The 19,037-nt window shown below is 51.0% G+C and overlaps 1 protein-coding gene across 35 annotated transcripts in view; it reads left to right on the forward strand.

The window, feature by feature from the left end:
* Positions 1–19,037, forward strand: part of ST3GAL4 (ST3 beta-galactoside alpha-2,3-sialyltransferase 4) — a 40,393-nt gene that overhangs the window by 11,813 nt on the left and 9,543 nt on the right. For 5 of the 35 annotated variants that reach the window (XR_016236029.1, XM_089330472.1, XM_089331908.1 and 2 more), the window contains exon 3: positions 7,415–7,492. Coding sequence is in view for 2 of the 10 variants with exons in the window: in XM_089327555.1 (XP_089183681.1) it covers positions 9,038–9,085 (48 nt within the window). In the remaining 8 variants the exon portion in view is untranslated. 35 annotated transcript variants of the gene reach the window in all.

A 19,037-nucleotide genomic window follows, 5' to 3' on the forward strand; every position in this document is an offset into this window, starting at 1 on the left:
AGTCACTGCATCCCTCTCTGGCCCAGCCTTTTTCACTTCTCCCACACTCAGCCCCTGAGACCCTGTTGGGTTCCAAATGGGGATTCAGGAGCCGACCCTGCCTTGCCGGTGTCCAGAAACAACCTTGCTCCTGAGTCCCTGGCCCATCTCAGTGCTGGCCAGGTGTTCTGGAGAGGGGAGGGAGTAACTCCTAGAAGAGTGAAACTGGAGGGCACAGAGAGAATCTTCCATGCCTGCATGCTCGCTGCTCCCAGGGAATCTGCAGCGCGGCTGCCGGCTGGCCTGCCTGGGCTACCACCTCTGTGGGCCTCCCAGGGCTGGATGTTGCCCTCCACTGCCTTGAATGCCTTGAATGGGGGCTTTGGGGATGTCTGCTGCCCTTGGGTGTGGGCGGACTGCCCATGGACAGCAGGTGCATGGTGGAGAAGGCTGCACATCTAGTTTAAAGCAAGAGGATCTGTGTCCGAGCCTCACTGGGATGGCTGGGTTAGATGGAGCTAGTCAGGGTCCTGGGTGCTGACTTTGAGGAATGCTGCCCCTGGAGAGAGAGGGAGTCAGAGTGACGTCCTGTGGGACTTTTCCAGTGGGACCTCCTGCCTCTCCCCGCCCCAGCAGGGCTGGGTGAGCTGGTCAGGCTTTGGTGTGTTTTAGGGTGAGAGGTGAAGGGATGGTGTTGTGGTTTGTTTTGGAGTCTGATCCTTCCAGTTCCTTCTTGGCAGGAAGACACAAGCCTGCCTGTAAGTGGTATTTTCCTTTATTGCCCCATAAAAGAGTTTAAAAATTAAACCACATTACACACAGTAGCTGCAGAATCGCCCTAGTGTTGTTATGGCTTTAAAATTTTTATTGTATTTCTCATTCATTTGAAAGGCTGTGTGTGTATGTGTATGTCTGTATGTGTGTCTATATGTGTGTGTGTGGGTAAGAGAGAGAGAGAGAGCAAAACCAAGACAGACAGATTTTTCATCCACTGGTTCACTCCCTAAACACTCTAACAGCCAGGTTGGGGTCAGGCCAAAGCTGGCAGTCTAGAATTCAGGCTGGTTCTCCCATGTGGGTATCAGGGACCTGAGTACTTGGACCATCACTTGCTGCTTCTCAGGCTGTGTGTTAGCAGGAAGCTGGAACTGAGAACCTTGGTCTTTTTTTTTTTTTTCTCCACTTTATTTGACAGACAGAGTTAGAGTGGTGGAGAGACAGAGAAATCTTCCATCCGCTGGTTCACTCCCCAAATGGCTGTATGAGCTGGGGCTGGGCCAGGCTGACGCCAGAGAACAGGAACTTCATCTGGGTCTCCTACATGGGTGGCTGGAGCCCAAGCAGTTGAGCCATCTTCCACTGCTTTCCCAGGCGCATTAAGGGGGAGCTGGATCAGAAGTAGAACAGCCGGGACTTGAATCGGTGCTCATATGGGATGCTGGCATTGCAGGCCGTCAATTAACTCGCTGTGCCACAACGTTGCCCCCACGCTCCCACCCTGCCTCCACAGTGGCATCTTAATTGCTGTCCCGAATGCCCACCATCCTGGAGATGTATTTATGTATATGTGTATGTATGTATTTAGAGGCAGAGAGACAGAAAGAACTCCCATCTGCCTGTTTACTCCTCAAATGCCCACAACAGCCAGGGCTGGGCTGGGCTGGGCTGGAGCTGAGAACTGGAAACTCAATCCAAGTCTCTGAAAAGGGAGTCAGGCACTCAGTCACTTGGGCCATCACCTGCTGCCTTCCAGACTTTGCATCGGCAGGTAGCTGGGGTCAGCAGCTGGATTTGGGTCTCTAACGCAGATACTCTGATAGGGGATACAGGCATTTTAACCACCAGGCTGGATGCCTGCCCCCTTAGGATGTCATTTATTTATTTATTTTTGACAGGCAGAGTGGACAGTGAGAGAGAGAGAGACAGAGAGAAAGGTCTTCCTTTGCTGTTGGTTCACCCCCCAAATGGCCGCTGCGGCCGGTGCACTGCGCTGATCTGAAGCCAGGAGCCAGGTGCTTCTCCTGGTCTCCCATGCGGGTGCAGGGCCAAAGAACTTGGGCCATCCTCCACTGCACTCCCGGGCCACAGCAGAGAGCTGGACTGGAAGAGGGGCAACCGGGACAGAATCCGGTGCCCCGACCAGGACTAGAACTAGGTGTGCCGGTGCCGCAGGCAGAGGATTAGCCTAGTGAGCCGTGGCGCCAGCCTTTTTATGTGTTTTTAAGATTTATTTATTTATTTGGAAGGCAGAGTTACACAGGGAGAAAGAGAGGCAGGGAGATCTTCCATCTGCTGGTTCACTCCCCAGATGGCCCAAATGGCTGAAGTGGGCTTATCCAAAGCCAGAAGCTGTTTCTGGGTCTCCGACGTGGTGCAGGGGCCCAAGCACTTGGGCCATCTTCCACTGCTTTCCCAGGTGCTTTAGTAAGGAGTTGGATCAGAAGTGAAGCGGGGATGGCGCTGTGGCATAGCAGGTAAAGCCGCTGCCTGCAGGGCCGGCACCCCAAATGGGCTCCAGTTCAAGTCCCGGCTGCTCCACTTCCAATCCAGCTCTCTGCTGTGGCCTGGAAAAGCAGTAGGAGACAGCCCAAGTCCTTGGGCTCCTGCACCCATGTGGGATACCTGGAAGAAGCTCCTGGCTTTGGATTGGTGCAGCTCTGGCTGTTGTGGCCATTTAGGGAGTGAACCATTGGATGGAAGACCTTTCTCACTCTCTGCCTCTGCCTCTCTGTAACTGTGCCTTTCAAATAAATAAGTAAATCTTTTAAAAAAAAAATCTAGTGGTGTCACTCCTCTTTTAATAGCCTTCATTGACTTTTTTATGAAACCTATGATACCTTAATCTGGGCACTGCCCCTTAACTATATCGGTGCCACCTGCAGCAGTCACCTCTGCCTTGTTTTTGTCCCTGACAACCAATAAGCCCCGGGTCGTTATGCTTCTCTGCACGTGGCTGCCAGCTCCTCAGAGGGCTGGGCCCAGCTATGTAATCACCAAGGTGCAGCCCCAACACTCTGCCCCATTGCCCTGTGCCGACGGCCAAATAGGATGTATCTTGGTAACGTCATCATAATGTTTGTCATGCATCTGTCCCTGCTAGTTGTAAACTCCCTGTGGAGGCCTGTCATCTGGTGTATGGCTCCGTCACAGGGCCTGAGAGTGTCCCCTGCATGTTGTAGGCCTGTGGTCCCTGGCGGCTCCTGGTTGTGCCATTTGCTCCTTCTCAATCTGTCCCTGGAGGCCTCGGGGGCTGCAGCCTGCTCTGGAATGGGGTGTTATTGCAGACTTCTGTGAAAAAGAAAGGAGGTGCCTTTCTCTGTACATGGGGTGAACCTTCTGAGTGACTTCACTTTGGAACCCTGGGCAGCTGCTCTAGAATTAGGAAGTGGGTATGGCTGGACCACAGGTGGCAGGAGCCGGTTCCACAGAAACCACACCTGTATATGACGAGGACATCCTTGTGAGCTTGGGGAAATGACAGACAGAGTGGTAAATACAGACTAGCTTGCACTGCAGGCTTCTCCGGGGGTACTTCTTGCAAGCTCTCTGTACACACCCAGGCTTGGCCTGAGGCTGTCTGTAACCTGGAGAGAAGAGAGTAAACTGCTCTAAATGGTCTTGCTGCTAGTCGGTGCAGAGCTTTTGTGTAAATGAGAATAAAGGAACCCCTTGGGGTGGACACAGCCTTGCGCTGGGGTGTGCAGGCAGAGGGAGAGGTTGGCAGCTGCACTCACCTCCCTGGTTAGGTTGGTATACCCGAAGTGCTTGCTGTGAGTGGCCTCTCCTGGGAGCGGGCCTCAAGGAAGGCTGAGAAGCATGCATTGGTGAGAGGGGCAGGTGATTTGTGTTCTGAGGTTTGACATCAGCTGCTTCCACTTCTCCAATAATATCCTTGGAGTCACTGTCAGCTGGCGTGTCCAGCCACTCTGACATAGTGTCTGTGTGTTGTAATTTTTATTTACTTGTTTGAGAAGCAGATAGATAGACAAGAGAGAGAGCTCCCATCTCTGGCTCATTCCTCAAATGTCCATAATGGCCAGAACCGAGCTGTGCCAAAGCCAGGACTCAGGAAGTCAATCCAGGTCTCTTATGTGGGTGGCAGGTCCCCAACTGCTTGAGCCGTCACCTGCTGCCCCTGGACTTGAGAGGAGTGTTGTGACTTGAACACAGGCACTCTGATATGGGATACAGGCATCCCGACTGGCGCCCTGTTAGATCAAACCCCTGTCCTGATAGCACCATGTTTCTCAGTAACCCAACAGAAAAGCTGAGGCTTGGAGAGCTGACTTGGCTACACTCATCTGTCTGATGCCCGAGCTTGAACTCGGGTCCAGGTGTGTCAGACTCCAACATTATATTCCTCCTTTTCTCTTCTTCCTCTTTTGTTTTTGTCAAGTTTTAAGTTGAAAGTGTGTCACATTTACCAGTTTTAAAAAAACTGAACAGTACAAAAAGATATACAAGGTACTCAAAAAGTTTGTGGAAAATGCAATTGAAGGATAACTTTATTTTGGCACAAAAAATTTTTGAAATCCATGCACATGAGAGATCTTTAAACATTTGGAGAATGCAGCAGAAGATAGGCTATCCTTGTGTTTGTCTCTCTTTCAAATAAATAATTTTAAAAAATTTAAAAGTTCATGGGAAAAAGTGGCTTTAAATTTTTTTGTACCAAAATAACCTTAAATCAAATTTTTTTTATTGATTGTTTCAATTTGAAAGGCAGAGAGTGAGGGAGCGAGAACACACTTCCATCTGCTGGTTCACTCCCTAAATGCCCACACTAGTCAAGGCTGGCCCAGGCTGAAGCCAGGAGTTGGGAACGCAGTTTGGGTCTGCCACTTGCTTGGCCTACTCCCGAGCACTTGAGCCATTGCCTGCGGCCTCCCAGGTTGCACATTAGTAGGAAACTGGAAACAGGAGTGGAGTTGGGACTCCTGGTACTCAGATACGGGAGGTGAGCATCCCACGTGGCATCTTAACTACTATGCCAAGCTCATGCCTCATAAACTTAACTTTTCATTTTGTTTTCCCGAGAACTTTTTTTTTTCATTTTTCATGAACTTTTTGTTTTTAAAAAAATTTTTAATTTTTATTTGGTTTCCTGTGAACTTTTGAAAAGTACCTTCATGATAAAAAGAAATTCTCCCCTTCTAGACCCCTGCCTGCAGGGCTGCCCTTGAGAGACCACCTTAGTGTTTCCTGCATTCTTTATCTCTGTGTGCACGTAACTGCTTGGTGGAAAGTGGACTGGGAGATACACAGACTGTATCTGGTCTCCTGCCCTTTAAAAGCTAACACATGCTTTGGAGATGACCTGATAGCAGTACGCATGGATTTGCATCCCTTTTTCACAGCCACATAGGGTTTTGTTGTGCAGGATGCACTTATGCAGGTCTCTATGGACAGATTTCAAACTATTCATATCTTTCGCTGTTATAAAAAGTGCTGTGGCTAACATCTTGATAGACAGGTCTCCGTGTAGGCACAGGAATAAGTTGGCAATGGAATCCGCAGAGGAAAGGGGCGAGATGAACACTGCCCTTCCCAGAGGGGTGCCCTGCTTCTCACTTCCACTGTGGGACTGGGAGGTGCACTTTCTCCTACTCCCCGCCAGGGCAGTGCACCTCAGCCTGTTGGCACCTGCTGAACTTGTCGGGTTTCCGAATTTTTTTTTTAAGATTTTTTATTTATTTATTTGAGATGTAGAGTTAGAGAGAGAGGGAGAGACAGAGAGAAGGGTCTTCTATCCGCTGGTTCACTCCCCAGATGGCTGCAACAGCCAGAGCTGAGACAATCCAAAGTCAGGAGCCGGTAGCTTCCTCCGGGTCCCCCATGAGGGTGCAGGGGACCAAGCACTTGGGCCATCTTCTACTGTTTTCCCAGGCCATAACAGAGAGTTGTATCGAAGAGGGGCGGCCAGGATACAAACTGGCACCCATATGGAATGCCAGTGCCAGTGCCGCAGGTGGAGGCTTAGCCCACTACGCCACAGCACTGGCCCCCTGTTGTAAAAATTTTTTGCAATTCCTGTATCCATGAGTTCATTAAAAAGTTTATGAAAAATACATATTGTGTAAAAGGAACTGCATGGATTTCAAAATTTCTTAAACCAAAATAAACTTCTCTTTTAATTCTATTTTCCCTGCACTTGAGTACCCAACTACTCGTGTTTTTGTGAGTAGCTTATTTCACTTAACATTAGTGTCCTCAAGTTTCATCCGTGCTGTGGCATGTGTCAGAATTTTCTGGATTTTTAGCACTAACATTCAGTTGTGTGTATGTATCACACTGTGTGTACCTGTGCATTCTTGATGGGCACTTGGGTTGCTTCTTTTTTTTTTTTTTTGAACATTTATTTATTTTATTTGAAAGAGTTACACTGAGAGAGGAGAGGCAGAGAGAGGGAGAGAGAAGTCTTTCATCTGTTGGTTCACTCCCCAACTGGCTGCAACGGCCGGAGCTGTGCCGATCCAAAACCAGGAGCTTCTTCCAGGTCTCCCACATGGGTGCAGGGGCCCAAGGACTTGGGCCATCTTCCGCTGCTTTCTCAGGCCATAGCAGAGAGCTGGATCAGAAGTGGAGCAGATGGGTCTTGAACCGGCACCCATATGGGATGTTGGCACTTCAGGCCAGGGCATTAACCCACTGTGCCACAGTTCTGGCCCCAGGGTTGCTTCTTCATTTTGGCTGTTGCAAATGTTGATGCTATGTACATGCAGGTGAAAATATCTCTTGGAGATCTTGAACTCTTTTGGGATAAATACCCAGAGTGGACTTGCTGGGTCATAGTGTGTTCTTTGTTTTTCTTGTGGGTTCATTGGCTTGTTCCCTTTTGCTGAGTGGGAGTACTGTTGTGTTTAAGTGTTAGTGGATTATGAACATTGTCTGACTTCCTCACAGCCTGGACTCCTGAGCTCTGTGCACCACTGAGCCTGTTCTGGAGGGGTCGCTGCTTGGGAGAGGGATTTGATCAGGGGCCTGGGCACCAAGTCTAGGTGGTGCTGCTTCTACAGAGAGAGAGACCCACAGCCAGTCAGACTTCTCCGTGGCTGCCTACCTGCAGCCCCACCCCACCCCAGCAGGGCACTCTTGCTTGTGAGTCAGTAGGTGGGTCTTCGTTTAGTGCAGGGCAGAGTCTGGGAGGCAGTGCTCCTCCCCTTTCTCTGGACAGCTATAGGGTCCTGCGTGGCAAGCAGAGTCGAAGCAGCATCAGGAGGAGAGGTGAGTGCAGCTGGGAGCAGGCAGGGCTGGGGCAGACCTCAAGTAGAGAAGGGGTGTGGGGGGTCCAGGGCCTGGGGTCACTGTCCCCTTCCAGGTGCCTGCTGTGTGCCAGGCCTGTACTGAGGCTGTGTGTGGACTGTACAGACTGGGATGTGTCTCAGGGCACACAGCACCCCTGGGAACTTGCTTTTGTTTCCCCCATTTTGCACAGGAGGAACCTGGAGCTCTGTTGGATAAGCACCTTGTGGGTGTCACTTTCTCTGACTGCAGAGACTGCTTGGGACCTCAGGTCTGTCCTTAAATAAATTTTATTATCTATATGAAAGGCACAGAGACGGGGAAAGAGAAATCTCCCACGTGCTGGTTCACTCCACGAATGCACACAGCAGCCAGGGCTGGGCAAGGCTGAAGCCATGGCCCGGCCCTCCATCCAGGAACTCAGGTCTTTCTGAGTCCATACCTCTTTCCACTGCCCCCAGCAGATGCTTTGAACCCCCTGCGGCTGGGTCCTGAGGTTTAATCCAGGCCCTATCAGGGAGCAAGGAAGAGGGCAGATTCCTCTAGCTAGTACCTTTTAGTCTGTAGCAGAGAGTTTGCTCTCTGACGTCAGCCACTGATGCGGTCCAGTCGCCTTGGAGCTGGTAGTGGCCAAGAGGAGTTGAAGGGGGCAGTGGGCAGCTCTGTAGAAGTCATAGCTAGCTGGTGGTAAGTGTGCCCTTGGGAGCAGAGTGACTTGTGTTTGTCAGACAGTGCGGTGGCACCTGCTGGCTCTGCCAGCCTCCAGGGTGAGCCTTTAGCAAGCCCTGGGTAGCTTGGGTGCCCAGGTCTTCCTAAAAGAAGTGCTTGGGAATGTTCTAACTTGATGAAACTTTCTCTTTTTAGAAAACTTCTATTTATTTTATTTGAGAGGGAGAGAGGAAGGAACCAATCTCCCATCTGTTGGTCCACTCTCCAAATGACAGCAACAGCTGGGGCTGGGGCTGGGCCAGGCTGAAGCCAGGAGCCAGGTGCTTAGTGTAGGTCTCCCACATGAGTGGCAGGGGCCCAAGCATTTGAGCTATCACCTGCTGCCTCCAGGATGTTGTATTAGCAGGAAGGTAGAATTAGGAGCAGAGCCAGGATTCAAACCCAGGCACTCCCATGAGATGTGGGCGTCTCTAGTGGGTATCTTAACCACTGTACCAAATGCCCGTCCCTTGATGAAACTTTCTGTCACATGGCTGGTAAGCTTATTTGCTCATTCATTCTGACTTCCATTTATTGAAATCCTCGTCAGTTCCCTACCTTGCCTCATGCATTCAGTTTGGTGTTGGAGGTGTTGTGAAACACAGGAAGGCCATGTTCTGGGGGCATGTGGTCTGCCAGTGTCATAGTGTTAAGTGCCATGCAAGACACAGAGCAGGGTGATGTGCAGATGGAGACGGCATGGGAACTGAGAAGGCTCCTCTCCACTGGGTAGTCAGGCCCCTGCTCAGGGAGGAAGCTGTGGCCTGGACAAGGGGAGGCTGGGGGGAAGTTGGGCCCCAACCACATATTCCAGATCCCTCAACATTTATAACACGGTCAACAGTTGCTTGCCCTGACAAGTTGAAGCTGTAGGCTCTGCCCAGCCTCCATTCTCAAATTGGGTATTTTTTTGGGGGGGAGGGGGTTGGGTGTGGGGTGGTAACAGGAGATTGCAGGTGGCATGCAAACTAAAATTCTGGGTAAGTTCAAGGACGGCCGCTTGTGCATAGGGTGAGATTCACAGGCTGCATTTCTGTGCTTTCGGTTATAGACGGATAGGAGCGTTTCCTGTGCACCCTCCGATGTTCTCCATTCACCACGCCATGAAATGCTGTGCTACAGACCATCCCTGTTTTACACACCAGGGGACCAGGGGGTATGGATGCTAAGTCACCCCAAAGTCACACATCTTGCATATGGCAGAGGCAGGGGTTGATCCTGGGGGCTAGGGGAGGAGCCAAGGTCCCGGTGGGTGTCCCCCTGGGTGGGCTCTGAGAAAGTACCAGGGAGCTGCGGGGCTGGGCCCCCTGCAGGCTGGCACTGGGGCGAGATGCAAGGTCAGGAAGAGGCTGGGTGTAGGCAGAGTGGAAGTGGGGGCTGTGGACCAGGGCAACATCCCCTTGAACTGTGCTTCCCTAAGCCAGGACCCTGAGAGCCCGGGAGGAGAGGAGCTGAGGCAGGGGTGAGAGTGACGTCTTCTGGACTCTGACATGTTTAAGACCTCAGGGCAGCGCTCACCTTGGTTGTGAATCAAGATGACCAGGTTCCTCTGCAGATGTCTCGGTGCCGTTGACTGAGGTGTTTTTTTTTTTTTTTTTTTTTTTTTTTTTTTTGACAGGCAGAGTGGACAGTGAGAGAGAGAAACAGAGAGAAAGGTCTTCCTTTGCCGTTGGTTCACCCTCCAATGGCCGCTGTGGCCAGCGCACCGCGCTGATCCGATGGCAGGAGCCAGGCACTTCTCCTGGTCTCCCATGGGGTGCAGGGCCCAAGCACTTGGCCATCCTCCACTGCACTCCCTGGCCACAGTAGAGAGCTGGCCTGGAAGAGGGGCAGCTGGGACAGAATCCGGCACCCCGACCAGGACTAGAACCCGGTGTGCCAGCGCTGCAAGGCAGAGGATTAGCTTAGTGAGCCGCGGCGCCGGCTCGTTGACTGAGTTTTGCTGAAGTGGAGTCTGGAAAGAGAATGAGGCTCCGTCAGTTCCCCAGGGGCCTCCAGTGGGCATTCAGGGGTGTTTACCTCTGCCTTCCAGTCTTGGGAAGCTGGAGCCTGGAGGAATCAGAGGAACTGTGTAGCCCCGGGCTCTCTAACAGAAGTAGGATGGGCGCCACAAATGCAAGCCACATATGTAATTTTCAAATTAATTTTAACACAAGTTGGTCACATTTCAAAAGAATAAAGAGGTGAAGTTAATTTTAATATTTAATCTTATGTAGCCAAGGTATTATTTCAGCATGTGATCAGTGTAAAATAATGATTAAGGTGACATTTTACTTGTTTTTTTCTTTTTCTTCTTTCCTTCCTTTCTTTTTCTTTTTGTGATACTAGCTTTGAAATCCAATGCATGTTTTCCACTTAGAGCACCTGTCAGTGTGGCTCCGTCTCATTGCTAGTACTCAATGGGCACCTGGGGTTGGGGCCATCACAGGGCTAGGGCAAGGCAGGTGCAGCCCGCTGCCTACCCAATGAGCGTCTGGACCCCAGAGGAGGTAGGGAACTGGTTGTGCTGGTGATGAGCTGGGGCCTAGCCCCAGACTCCAGACCCCTGGAGTGAGTGCAGTGCTTCTCCTGCAGGGGAGGTAAGAGGGAGACCTGTCCCAGAGGCCCTGATGGATCACAACCCCGGGCAGGTCCACATTTCTCCTCTGTGTTTCCTGGGCTTGTCCCCTGGGCTCCTGGCCATCACAGCAGCTTTAGTTCTCTCACCCCAGAATGGAATTCAAAGCGGCTGACCCTCCCAGAAGTATGATGTTCAAGTGACTCCCTCGGAGTCTTGTGACTGGCAGCTGATGGAGTGGATGATACAGTGCTTCTGCGCAGGAGTCTGCAGTGCCCAGCTGGGGAAGCTGTGGAGCCCAAGGGTGGGGAAGAGGCAGCTTGCACGCTGCAGAGGGAGGGAAGCCTGTCCGGTGTTCTTTCTCTGAACTTAGAAGGCTGCAGGGACGCCCCTGTCCTCCCACTTGTGTCCTTGAGGCGGCTGGTCAATGACTTTGCCGTCTGCCGTCTCTAATGAGCCTGAGAGACAGAGCTGCCCTCTCCCAGGCATGCTGTGGTCGGAGTGTTCAGCGGTGGCAGGAGGCTGCTATGTCCAGCTGGGGACTGCCCCGGAAGGGCTGGAGGGGACCTGGCCTATCGTCACTGCCTCTTGCCCTCTTTCTCCACCTGCACTGTGGCAGTGATGTCCCAGTGAATAGGTCCCCTGATTAATTCAACAGGTTTGCATTGTGAGCTGACCATGTCCCAGGAACTATATAGACACTGTTGATACAGCAGCTAGGAAAGCAACAAAACATTTTTTTTTTTCCTCCAGCAGCCAGGGCGGGATCTGCAATGTTGGGTATGTGTGGAATTGCTGGGAAGCAGAGAAGGTGAGTGAGGAACTGGGTAAACAGATATGCAAGTCCATGTCTGTGGGAGAAACATTCCAGACTGAGCCAACAGTAGGTGCAAGGGCCCTGGGGAGGGCTGGATGTACCTTGCCAGCCTCATCAAGGTGTGGTGGCTTGAGTGGTGTGGAATACAAGAGGGGAAGTTGGGAAAAGGGGAAGAAAGGTGCTGGCCATGGGAGCCCATGGGGATTTTTGAGTCAAGAAATGACAGAGATAACAGATTCACTCTGGGCAGTTGCGTTTAATCAATCATCTCTAGCCAAGAGCAGTTGATCAAGTGGATTATGACCCCATGGGAGAATCCCCATGGCCTTGATCCTGCTCTTGCCTTACCTAGCAGGTATATTCATGTCATTCAGTTTGTAGTCCAGCTTGAGTCCTCTTTGGAATATTGACAGTGGACGTGAAACATGAGACATGGAAGGAACTGCTGTGGATGAGCTGACACCACCCGGACCACACGCCTCGACAGGCTGGTCGAATGGGTGGCTGCAGGCCTGTGCTTGGGTTCAGAAGGGCAGCCATGCTCCCGGGACCGGACTTACCAGTGGAAGGGTCCAGTGCCATGCCCTTAGCGTGACGTGGCTGCGAGAGAGCGACAGCATTTGTGGAAGTCTGGTGTCCAGCTGGCAGCCATGATTGTAGCTGTGTGCACATCTAGAGGGCTTCTAGAGGAGTGCCAGGCTGGGGGCCGCAGACCGTGCCTCATGAGAAAGCCGGCCTGAGACAGGGCTCCAACAGTTGGAAGCATTAGAAGGCTTTGCTGTGCCAGCAGTGCCACTTCCTGTGCTTGCTCCGTAGTTGTTTCAAAGATTTCAGGGCTTAGGGAGCCACTCCTTCACAGGATGGTTGTATTAGAGACGCTGGGGCACAGAGGTTAATCGTGGGGCTCAGAGCAAACGTGGGTAGAGTTCCAGGCCTGGCTGCACTCATCTCCAGCTGTACAACCTGGGCATATAGTTAACTCTTGTCACCCTTAAGGGCCCTGCCTCTGTAACGAAGATAATTATAGTGTGAACGCTTAGGTTCAAGAAAGAATTTGCACAACCCTTCAAAGTGTCTAGCATACCAGTTCTTGACATTTGATGATGTCTGGAGATCTTCTGTTTGTCACAACATGGGTGTGGGTGCCCTACTGGCACCTAGTGGGTAGAGGCCAAGGACACAGCTAAATATGCTATAGTGCACAAGGTGACCCCACAACAATGAACTATGTGCCCCCCCAAATCAGAGATGCAGAGGTTGAAGCTGCTGGTCTCACATATAGTAAGTGTACAATATACTTCCCTTATTTAATAAGACCTATGCTATATCTCTGCTGTCTTGTTTCTTGTTTGTCAAACATTTATAGAAACATCTAAGTCCATCCATGTCTTATCGTAGACTCTGGAGATAGGAAGTTCTAACTAAGAGGTCATGGTCTCTTGGGCAAGATAAGAAAATATATAATTATTTAATATCAAATTACTGTGTATAATAAAACATCTATATTGCAGGTACTCTAAAAGACGTTGGGTAGAAATAAGTCTCTAAATGCAAAGGTCAGGGCATAGTGGGCAAGATGTAAAACCAGGAATTATATAATATAAAATTCTGTTACCTGCCAAGTGCTAAAATCAGGGTAAAAACAGTATTTTGTGGAAGCAAAAACATCATTTGTTGAGAAATGTCAGAAAATCTTCCTGAAGGTGGGCGTTTGTGCAAAGATTGTCAGCTGGGATGCCTGCACCCCGTATTGGAGTGCCTGGTATGAGTCCTGGCAGATATGGGTGAGGCTCAACCTGCAGCCATGAACCTGTGAAATCAACCAAGTTATCCAGGCCCATTCTAAAAGAGAAATGGGCGAGAAGGAAGGAGTAACTGGCCCCAAGCAAGTCAAAACCTTGACAAGGAGGACAATACCTTAAGTCTTAAGAATGATCTTCTTCGATGCCATGTCCCATCCTGCAAACATACAGGGGTTGGGGTTGGGTTAAGCCCCCAAGGCCTCAAGTGACCCTGTCTTTGTTGCTTTGCTGGACTCAGCCCACGGGGCAGCTCTCCCAGGTTGGGGTCTCAGGCCTGCAGCTCTTCCAGGCTGGTGTTGCCTTCTGGTATCTGCAGAGCTGAGGTCTTAGGGATGGCCCTGTCCCAGTGCGTCACAGAGTCAGAGGATTCTGGGAGCTCTGACCCCACACTTCTACCCTGCTGCAGGCAAGGAGCAGTGGCACTGCCTCTTGGACACAGCTCTACCTGGGCCCCAGTGCTGTCTGAGAGATCCTTTAAAATCCAAGTGGAGGGAGCCGGGGCCTCCACAGGCCTTGTGTCTGCACCTGCATGCACATCACCAAGGCTTACTGCTTGCACCTTCTGTAGTGCTGGGTTGAGCACACCTGAGCCATGGCCCTGGTGCCTGAGGAGCCCTGCACCCAAATTCAGGGGGATGAGGCGAGGCTGCTCGTGGGCAGCAAGCCCCAGTGTCTTGAAGGTGCCCTAGGTTTCTATGACGTTCCCCCAGGGCTTGCATTCCAGACCTGCCATGGGAGGGACTCACCAACATTCTCCCAGATGTCTTCAAAGTCATTCTCCCATTGCACCTGGCTTGCTTGTGTCCAGAGTAATCTTATCCACCCGGGGCCTTGCTTTACCACACCCTTGATGCCTCTTAAGATTCTCTTTCATGCTTTCTGCTTGGCCAAGCAGAATCCTTCAAATCCCTGAGTTCCATTTCCCTTTTAGTTATGAATTCCATTTTGAAATCATTTCTTTCTCCTTGCATTTTCCTGTGTGCAATTAAAAGAAGCCACACAGGAGCCCGAATGCTTTGCTGCGCAGAGATTTCTCCTGTCAAACATGCTAGTTCATTCCTCTGAAGTTCTGCCCTCTCTAAATTATTAGGCTACCGACACACTTCAGCCAAATTCTTTGTAACTTTTTAAATTTCTTTTCTTGTTTTATTTGGAAAGAGAGAGTGAGAGAGATCTTCCATTTGCTGGGTCACTCCCTAAATGCCTGCAACAGCTGGGGCTAGACCAGGCCAAAGCCAGGAGCCCAAAACTCTATCCAGATCTCCCATGTGGGTGGCAGGGACCCAAGTACTTGAGCCATCACCTACTGCTTGGTATGGTGTGCATTAGCAGGAAGCTGCAATCAGAAGCAGAGGAGGGGGAGCTGGCATTGTGGTATAGAGGATAAAGCCAGTCGGTGCTTGCAACGTCGGCATCCCATGTGGTTGGAGGTTTGCATCCCGGCTGCACTACCTCTGATCCAGCTCCCTGCTAATGGCCTGAAAAAAGCAACAGAAGATGGCCACGCACCCACATGGGAGATCGGGAAGAAGCTCCTGGCTCCTGGCTTCAGCCTGGCCCAGCCCTGGGGAGTGAACCAGTTGATAGAAGATTTCTCTCTGATCTCTCTCTGTAACTCTTTCAAATAAATCTTTAAAAAATTTTTTTTTTTTAAAAGGCAGAGCAGGGACTTGAAGCAAGCATCCCAAGCAGGTTTTTAACTGCTGTGCCAAACACCTGCCCTCCTGGCCACTTTGTGACAAGGATGGTTTCTCCTGCAGTTTCCGATTCCTTGTTCTTCATTTCCATCTGAGATGGCTCTTCAGGATGACTTTCACTGTCCATAATTCTACCAGCATGCTGGCTGTGACCACTCAATGGTCTCTAAGGAGTTTTAGACATTCCGCCGTTCTGGGCCCTTTTCAGATTTTCCCCTAATGCTTTTCTTACAGCCGTCTAGGCTTCTCCTAGCCTGTGCCTCCAGGCTCTTCCATCCTCTACCCATTGCCCAATTCTAAAGCCATGCCCATGTCTCGGCACCAATTTTCTGTCTTAGTCCAGAAATACCTTAGACTGGGTAATTTATAATGAAAAGTTTATTTGGCTCACAGTTCTGGAGGCGGCAGGTCCACCACCAAGTGGCCACATCCTTTGAGTCTCTTCTCGTGACTCAAACACCTCTTCAAGGTCCTGTCTCCCAACACCACTGCATTAGGGATCAAGTTGCCAAACCATGAACTTGGGGGCCCATTCAAGCCGTAGCAGGAATCCTAATGCAGGAGAACCTGGGCCAAGGTGGGGATGAGCAAGGGTAGGGTGTGGAGAGGAAAAGAGGCCCCATTAGGAGTTATGTCTGCAGGGCTTGGGGCTGGAGTTTGAAGGGCTCTGGTTGTCTGCTAAGGAGCCTTGGCTGGTTTTTGTTTTATTTTGTTTTAGTTTTAAATATATATAAATAAATATATTTATTTATTTAGAAGGCATATTGTCAGAGAGAGAGAGAGAGAGACCTTTCATCTACTGATTCACCCTCCAATGGCCACAAGAGCTGAGGCTAGGTCTGGCTGAAGCCAAAAGCCTGGAACTCCAACTGGGTCTTCCACATGGGTGACAGGGGCCCAGGTTCTTGGGCCATCATGTACTGCTCACCTAGGTGCAGTAGGAGGGAGCTGGATCAGAAGCAGAGCAGCTGGGACTCCAACAAACGTTCATATGGGATGCCGGCATCGCAGGTGGTGGTTTAATCCACTGTTCCACAACAGTAGCCCTGAGGCTTGGCTTTCATTTAAGGAACAGGAGCAATGGAAGCAAGAGGGTGGTTTGATCTCTATCGCTTCCTAGAAAGGCACCACGCTTGCTGATCTGAGGAAGTGGCTTGAGAGCGGAAAGACTTGTGGTCAAGCGGCCAGTTAGAAGCACACAACTTGGGGTGGGATCTGGAATCAGGCTGTGACTCAGAAAGGGGATGCAGTGGGGGAGGGGGAGGCTGATGTTGTGGCACAGCGGGATAAGCCGCTGCTCGTGATGCCAGCATCCCATTTGATTACCTGTTCGAATCCCAGCTGCTCAACTTCCTATCCAGCTCCCTACTAATGCACCTGGAAAAGCAACAAATGATTGGCCCAAGTGTTTGGGCCTGTGCCACCCATGTAGGAGACCTGGGTGGAGTTCCCCTGGGCCCTTGTGGCCATCTGGGGAGTGATCCAGTAGGTGGAAGATCTCTTCTTCACTCTGCATCTCCCCCAACCTCCAACTCTCTTTCTTCCAAGTAAATAAATCTTTAAAAAAAAAAAAAAAAAGGTGGTGTGGGGGAGTGGAGGCTGTAGTCTGAAGTCTTTCTGAGGGTCTGGACTGTGGCTGTTATAAAGTTTGACATCCCCAGTGTCCCCTGTGATACCAGGCATAGGGCAGGGAGCTCAGCGAATGTTTGCTGGAATGAGCAGGTGGAGGAAATAATCAATAATATTTAGTAGCCAGGTGGGAGGGGCCGTGAAGGAGAGGGTAAGTGTTGGGAGACCTGGTTGTTGATGTTAGGGGGTTGGGAGAGCAAGGAGAGATGAGTCCAGTGTTGGACATGTACAGATAGGAGAATTTAAAATCATCCAGGTAGAAAATTAGAAATATTAAGATGGGATCTGGGAGAGGAATTAGGGGTGGAAACAAGAAAGAACCTGAATCTTCAGTGTATGAATGGCAGTTAAGTCTCCGAGAGTGAATGAGCTGCCCTTGTGAAGATGTGTGGCCAAGTTCAAGGACAGATCCCTTGAGAACGCCGGTGTTCACTTGATGGGCAAGGGAGCACCAGCAGCCAGGAGACTGGCCTGGAGGGAGGAGGTAAACCTGTGGACCGAACCTAGAAGCCAAGGAGAAGGCATGGCCAGGAGCATCCAGAGCCTCAGAGAATGATGGAGATGGAGAACGGACCCTTCCCAGGCTTGGCCATGTAGGAGGCCACCGACGCTCTCGGCAGCAGCAATGGCAGCACGAAAATGAGGGCACTGGGAGAGGTGGACGGGCAGAGGGAGGGAGTGCAGAGAAAGATGTCTGGCTGTTGAAGGGGAAGGGGCGCGGGAGGGGAGGGATGGATTTTAGAAAGCGGGGGATGCAGGTGTATTTATAAGTCAGAGTGGAGAAGAAAGGACACTGGAAGATACAGGACAAAGGGTCACTGGTTGGGGATGATTCTGGAATGCATCGGGGGTACCTGAGGGAAGGATTCAGAGGTAAGGCCGTCGATGAAAGTCAGGCAGCTCCAGGTTTTCCTTACAGAGCTGGGACAGTGAGTTCCAGTGATTCGCTCAGGATCCCAGAATCAATAAGGAACCCCTGGGCTTCTGTCCCCACTGATCTTCCCCACCCATTCTCTGGAACATTAAACCATGTCCCTCCCGTGGGTCCAGGGGCTCAGGCTGAGCTGTGGTACAGCTTGAGGCAGGGTTCCCACTCCCACTAGGCCTTACTTCTTCACCCTGTGGCCCCCGTTCTGCCCTGGGGCGAGTTCCCTGGCAGGCATCCACCGGCTCACTTCAGCCAGGGTTCTTGGCAGAGCACCAAGAGGGCAGACCACTTTCTGCCTGGGCTCAGCTCTGCCCAGCAGGTTGGGTGAGCCAGTCGTCTCGGCAGCTGGTCACAGGCAGAGGCTGGTACACTCAGACAGGAATGCATCAGGTGTGACTTTGATGCCCAGGCACCCTACTGTGACTCTTCTCTCACCTTTTTCTATACCCAGGGGCTAGGCCCACATTGGGGGGACAGCCAGAAGGCTGCACTGTCCCGAGGAGCAGCTAGCCCAGTGAGACTGAGCCCCTGGAGGACCCAGGGCCACTGAGCAGTGCTCTTGGCTGGACTTGACCAACAGGGGCATAGGTTCAGTGGCTCCCAGATAGGGTACCTTGGCCCATGTCCTAGGACTGGCCAGTGAGTGTAGTCCAGTAGCAACATGGTTTTGGAATAAAGACATGCAACACAGAACTGTTCTAGAAAGAGCCCTGGGAAGGGCTAGCTGTCCTGTGGCTTGGGACTGGTCCACGCTGCTCACGTCTGCATGTCAAAGTCTCTTACCCGACCCGGTCCATCCTACAAGGGACTGAGTCTGTGTTTCGGCTGCTGTGGAGCGGGCTCTGGGGTAGTGGCTTCCATCTGGCTGAGTGTCAGAATCACAGAGAGGGTGCATTTTGTTGTTGTTTATTTTGTTTGCTGTTTACTGCTCATGCCCAGGCCCTTCTCCTAACCAATTAGATAAAAATCTTGGGGCCCAGGTCCCAGTATAAGAGGCTACTTCCAAAAACTTGTGGAAAATGGAAAGAAAAGGTCAGTTTATTTTGTTGCAAAAAATTTTGAAATGCATGCATTTTTTTTTCATTCTTCTTAAATTTTTTAAAGTTCCGCTGGAAGAGTGGGCTGGCACAGACATTTGGTGCAACAGTTAAAACCCCTGTTAAGAGAGAGTGCCTGGATTTGAGTCCCAGCTGTGCTTCCGACTCCAGCTTCCTGTTTTTTTTTTTTTTTGTCTTGTTTTGATTTTTTAAAGATTTATTTATTTATTTGAAAGTCAGAGTTACACCGAGAGAGGAGAGGCAGAAAGAGAGAGAGGTCTTCCATCCGATGGTTCACTCCCCAGTTGGCTGCAATGGCTGAAACCGTGCTGACTTGAAGCCAGGAGCAAGGAGTTTCTTCCAGGTCTCCCACGCGGGTGCAGGGGCCCAAGGACTCGGGCCATCTTCTACTGCTTTCCCAGGCCATAGCAGAGAGCTGGATCAGAAGTGGAGCAGCCAGGGCTCGAACCAGCACCCATATGGGATGCTGGCATTTCAAGGCCAGGGCGTTAACCACAGCACCGGCCCCCAGCTTCCTGGGAATACACACCCTGGGAGGCAGCAGGTGATGACTCAATACTTGATCCCTGCCAGCCAAGTGAGAAATCCAGATTAAGTTCCGGACTTTTGGTTTCTGTCTG

This window comes from Oryctolagus cuniculus, chromosome 1, assembly GCF_051225735.1.
Source record: "Oryctolagus cuniculus isolate XC-2025 breed Fujian yellow rabbit chromosome 1, ASM5122573v1, whole genome shotgun sequence".
Classification (NCBI taxonomy): Eukaryota; Metazoa; Chordata; class Mammalia; order Lagomorpha; family Leporidae; genus Oryctolagus; species Oryctolagus cuniculus.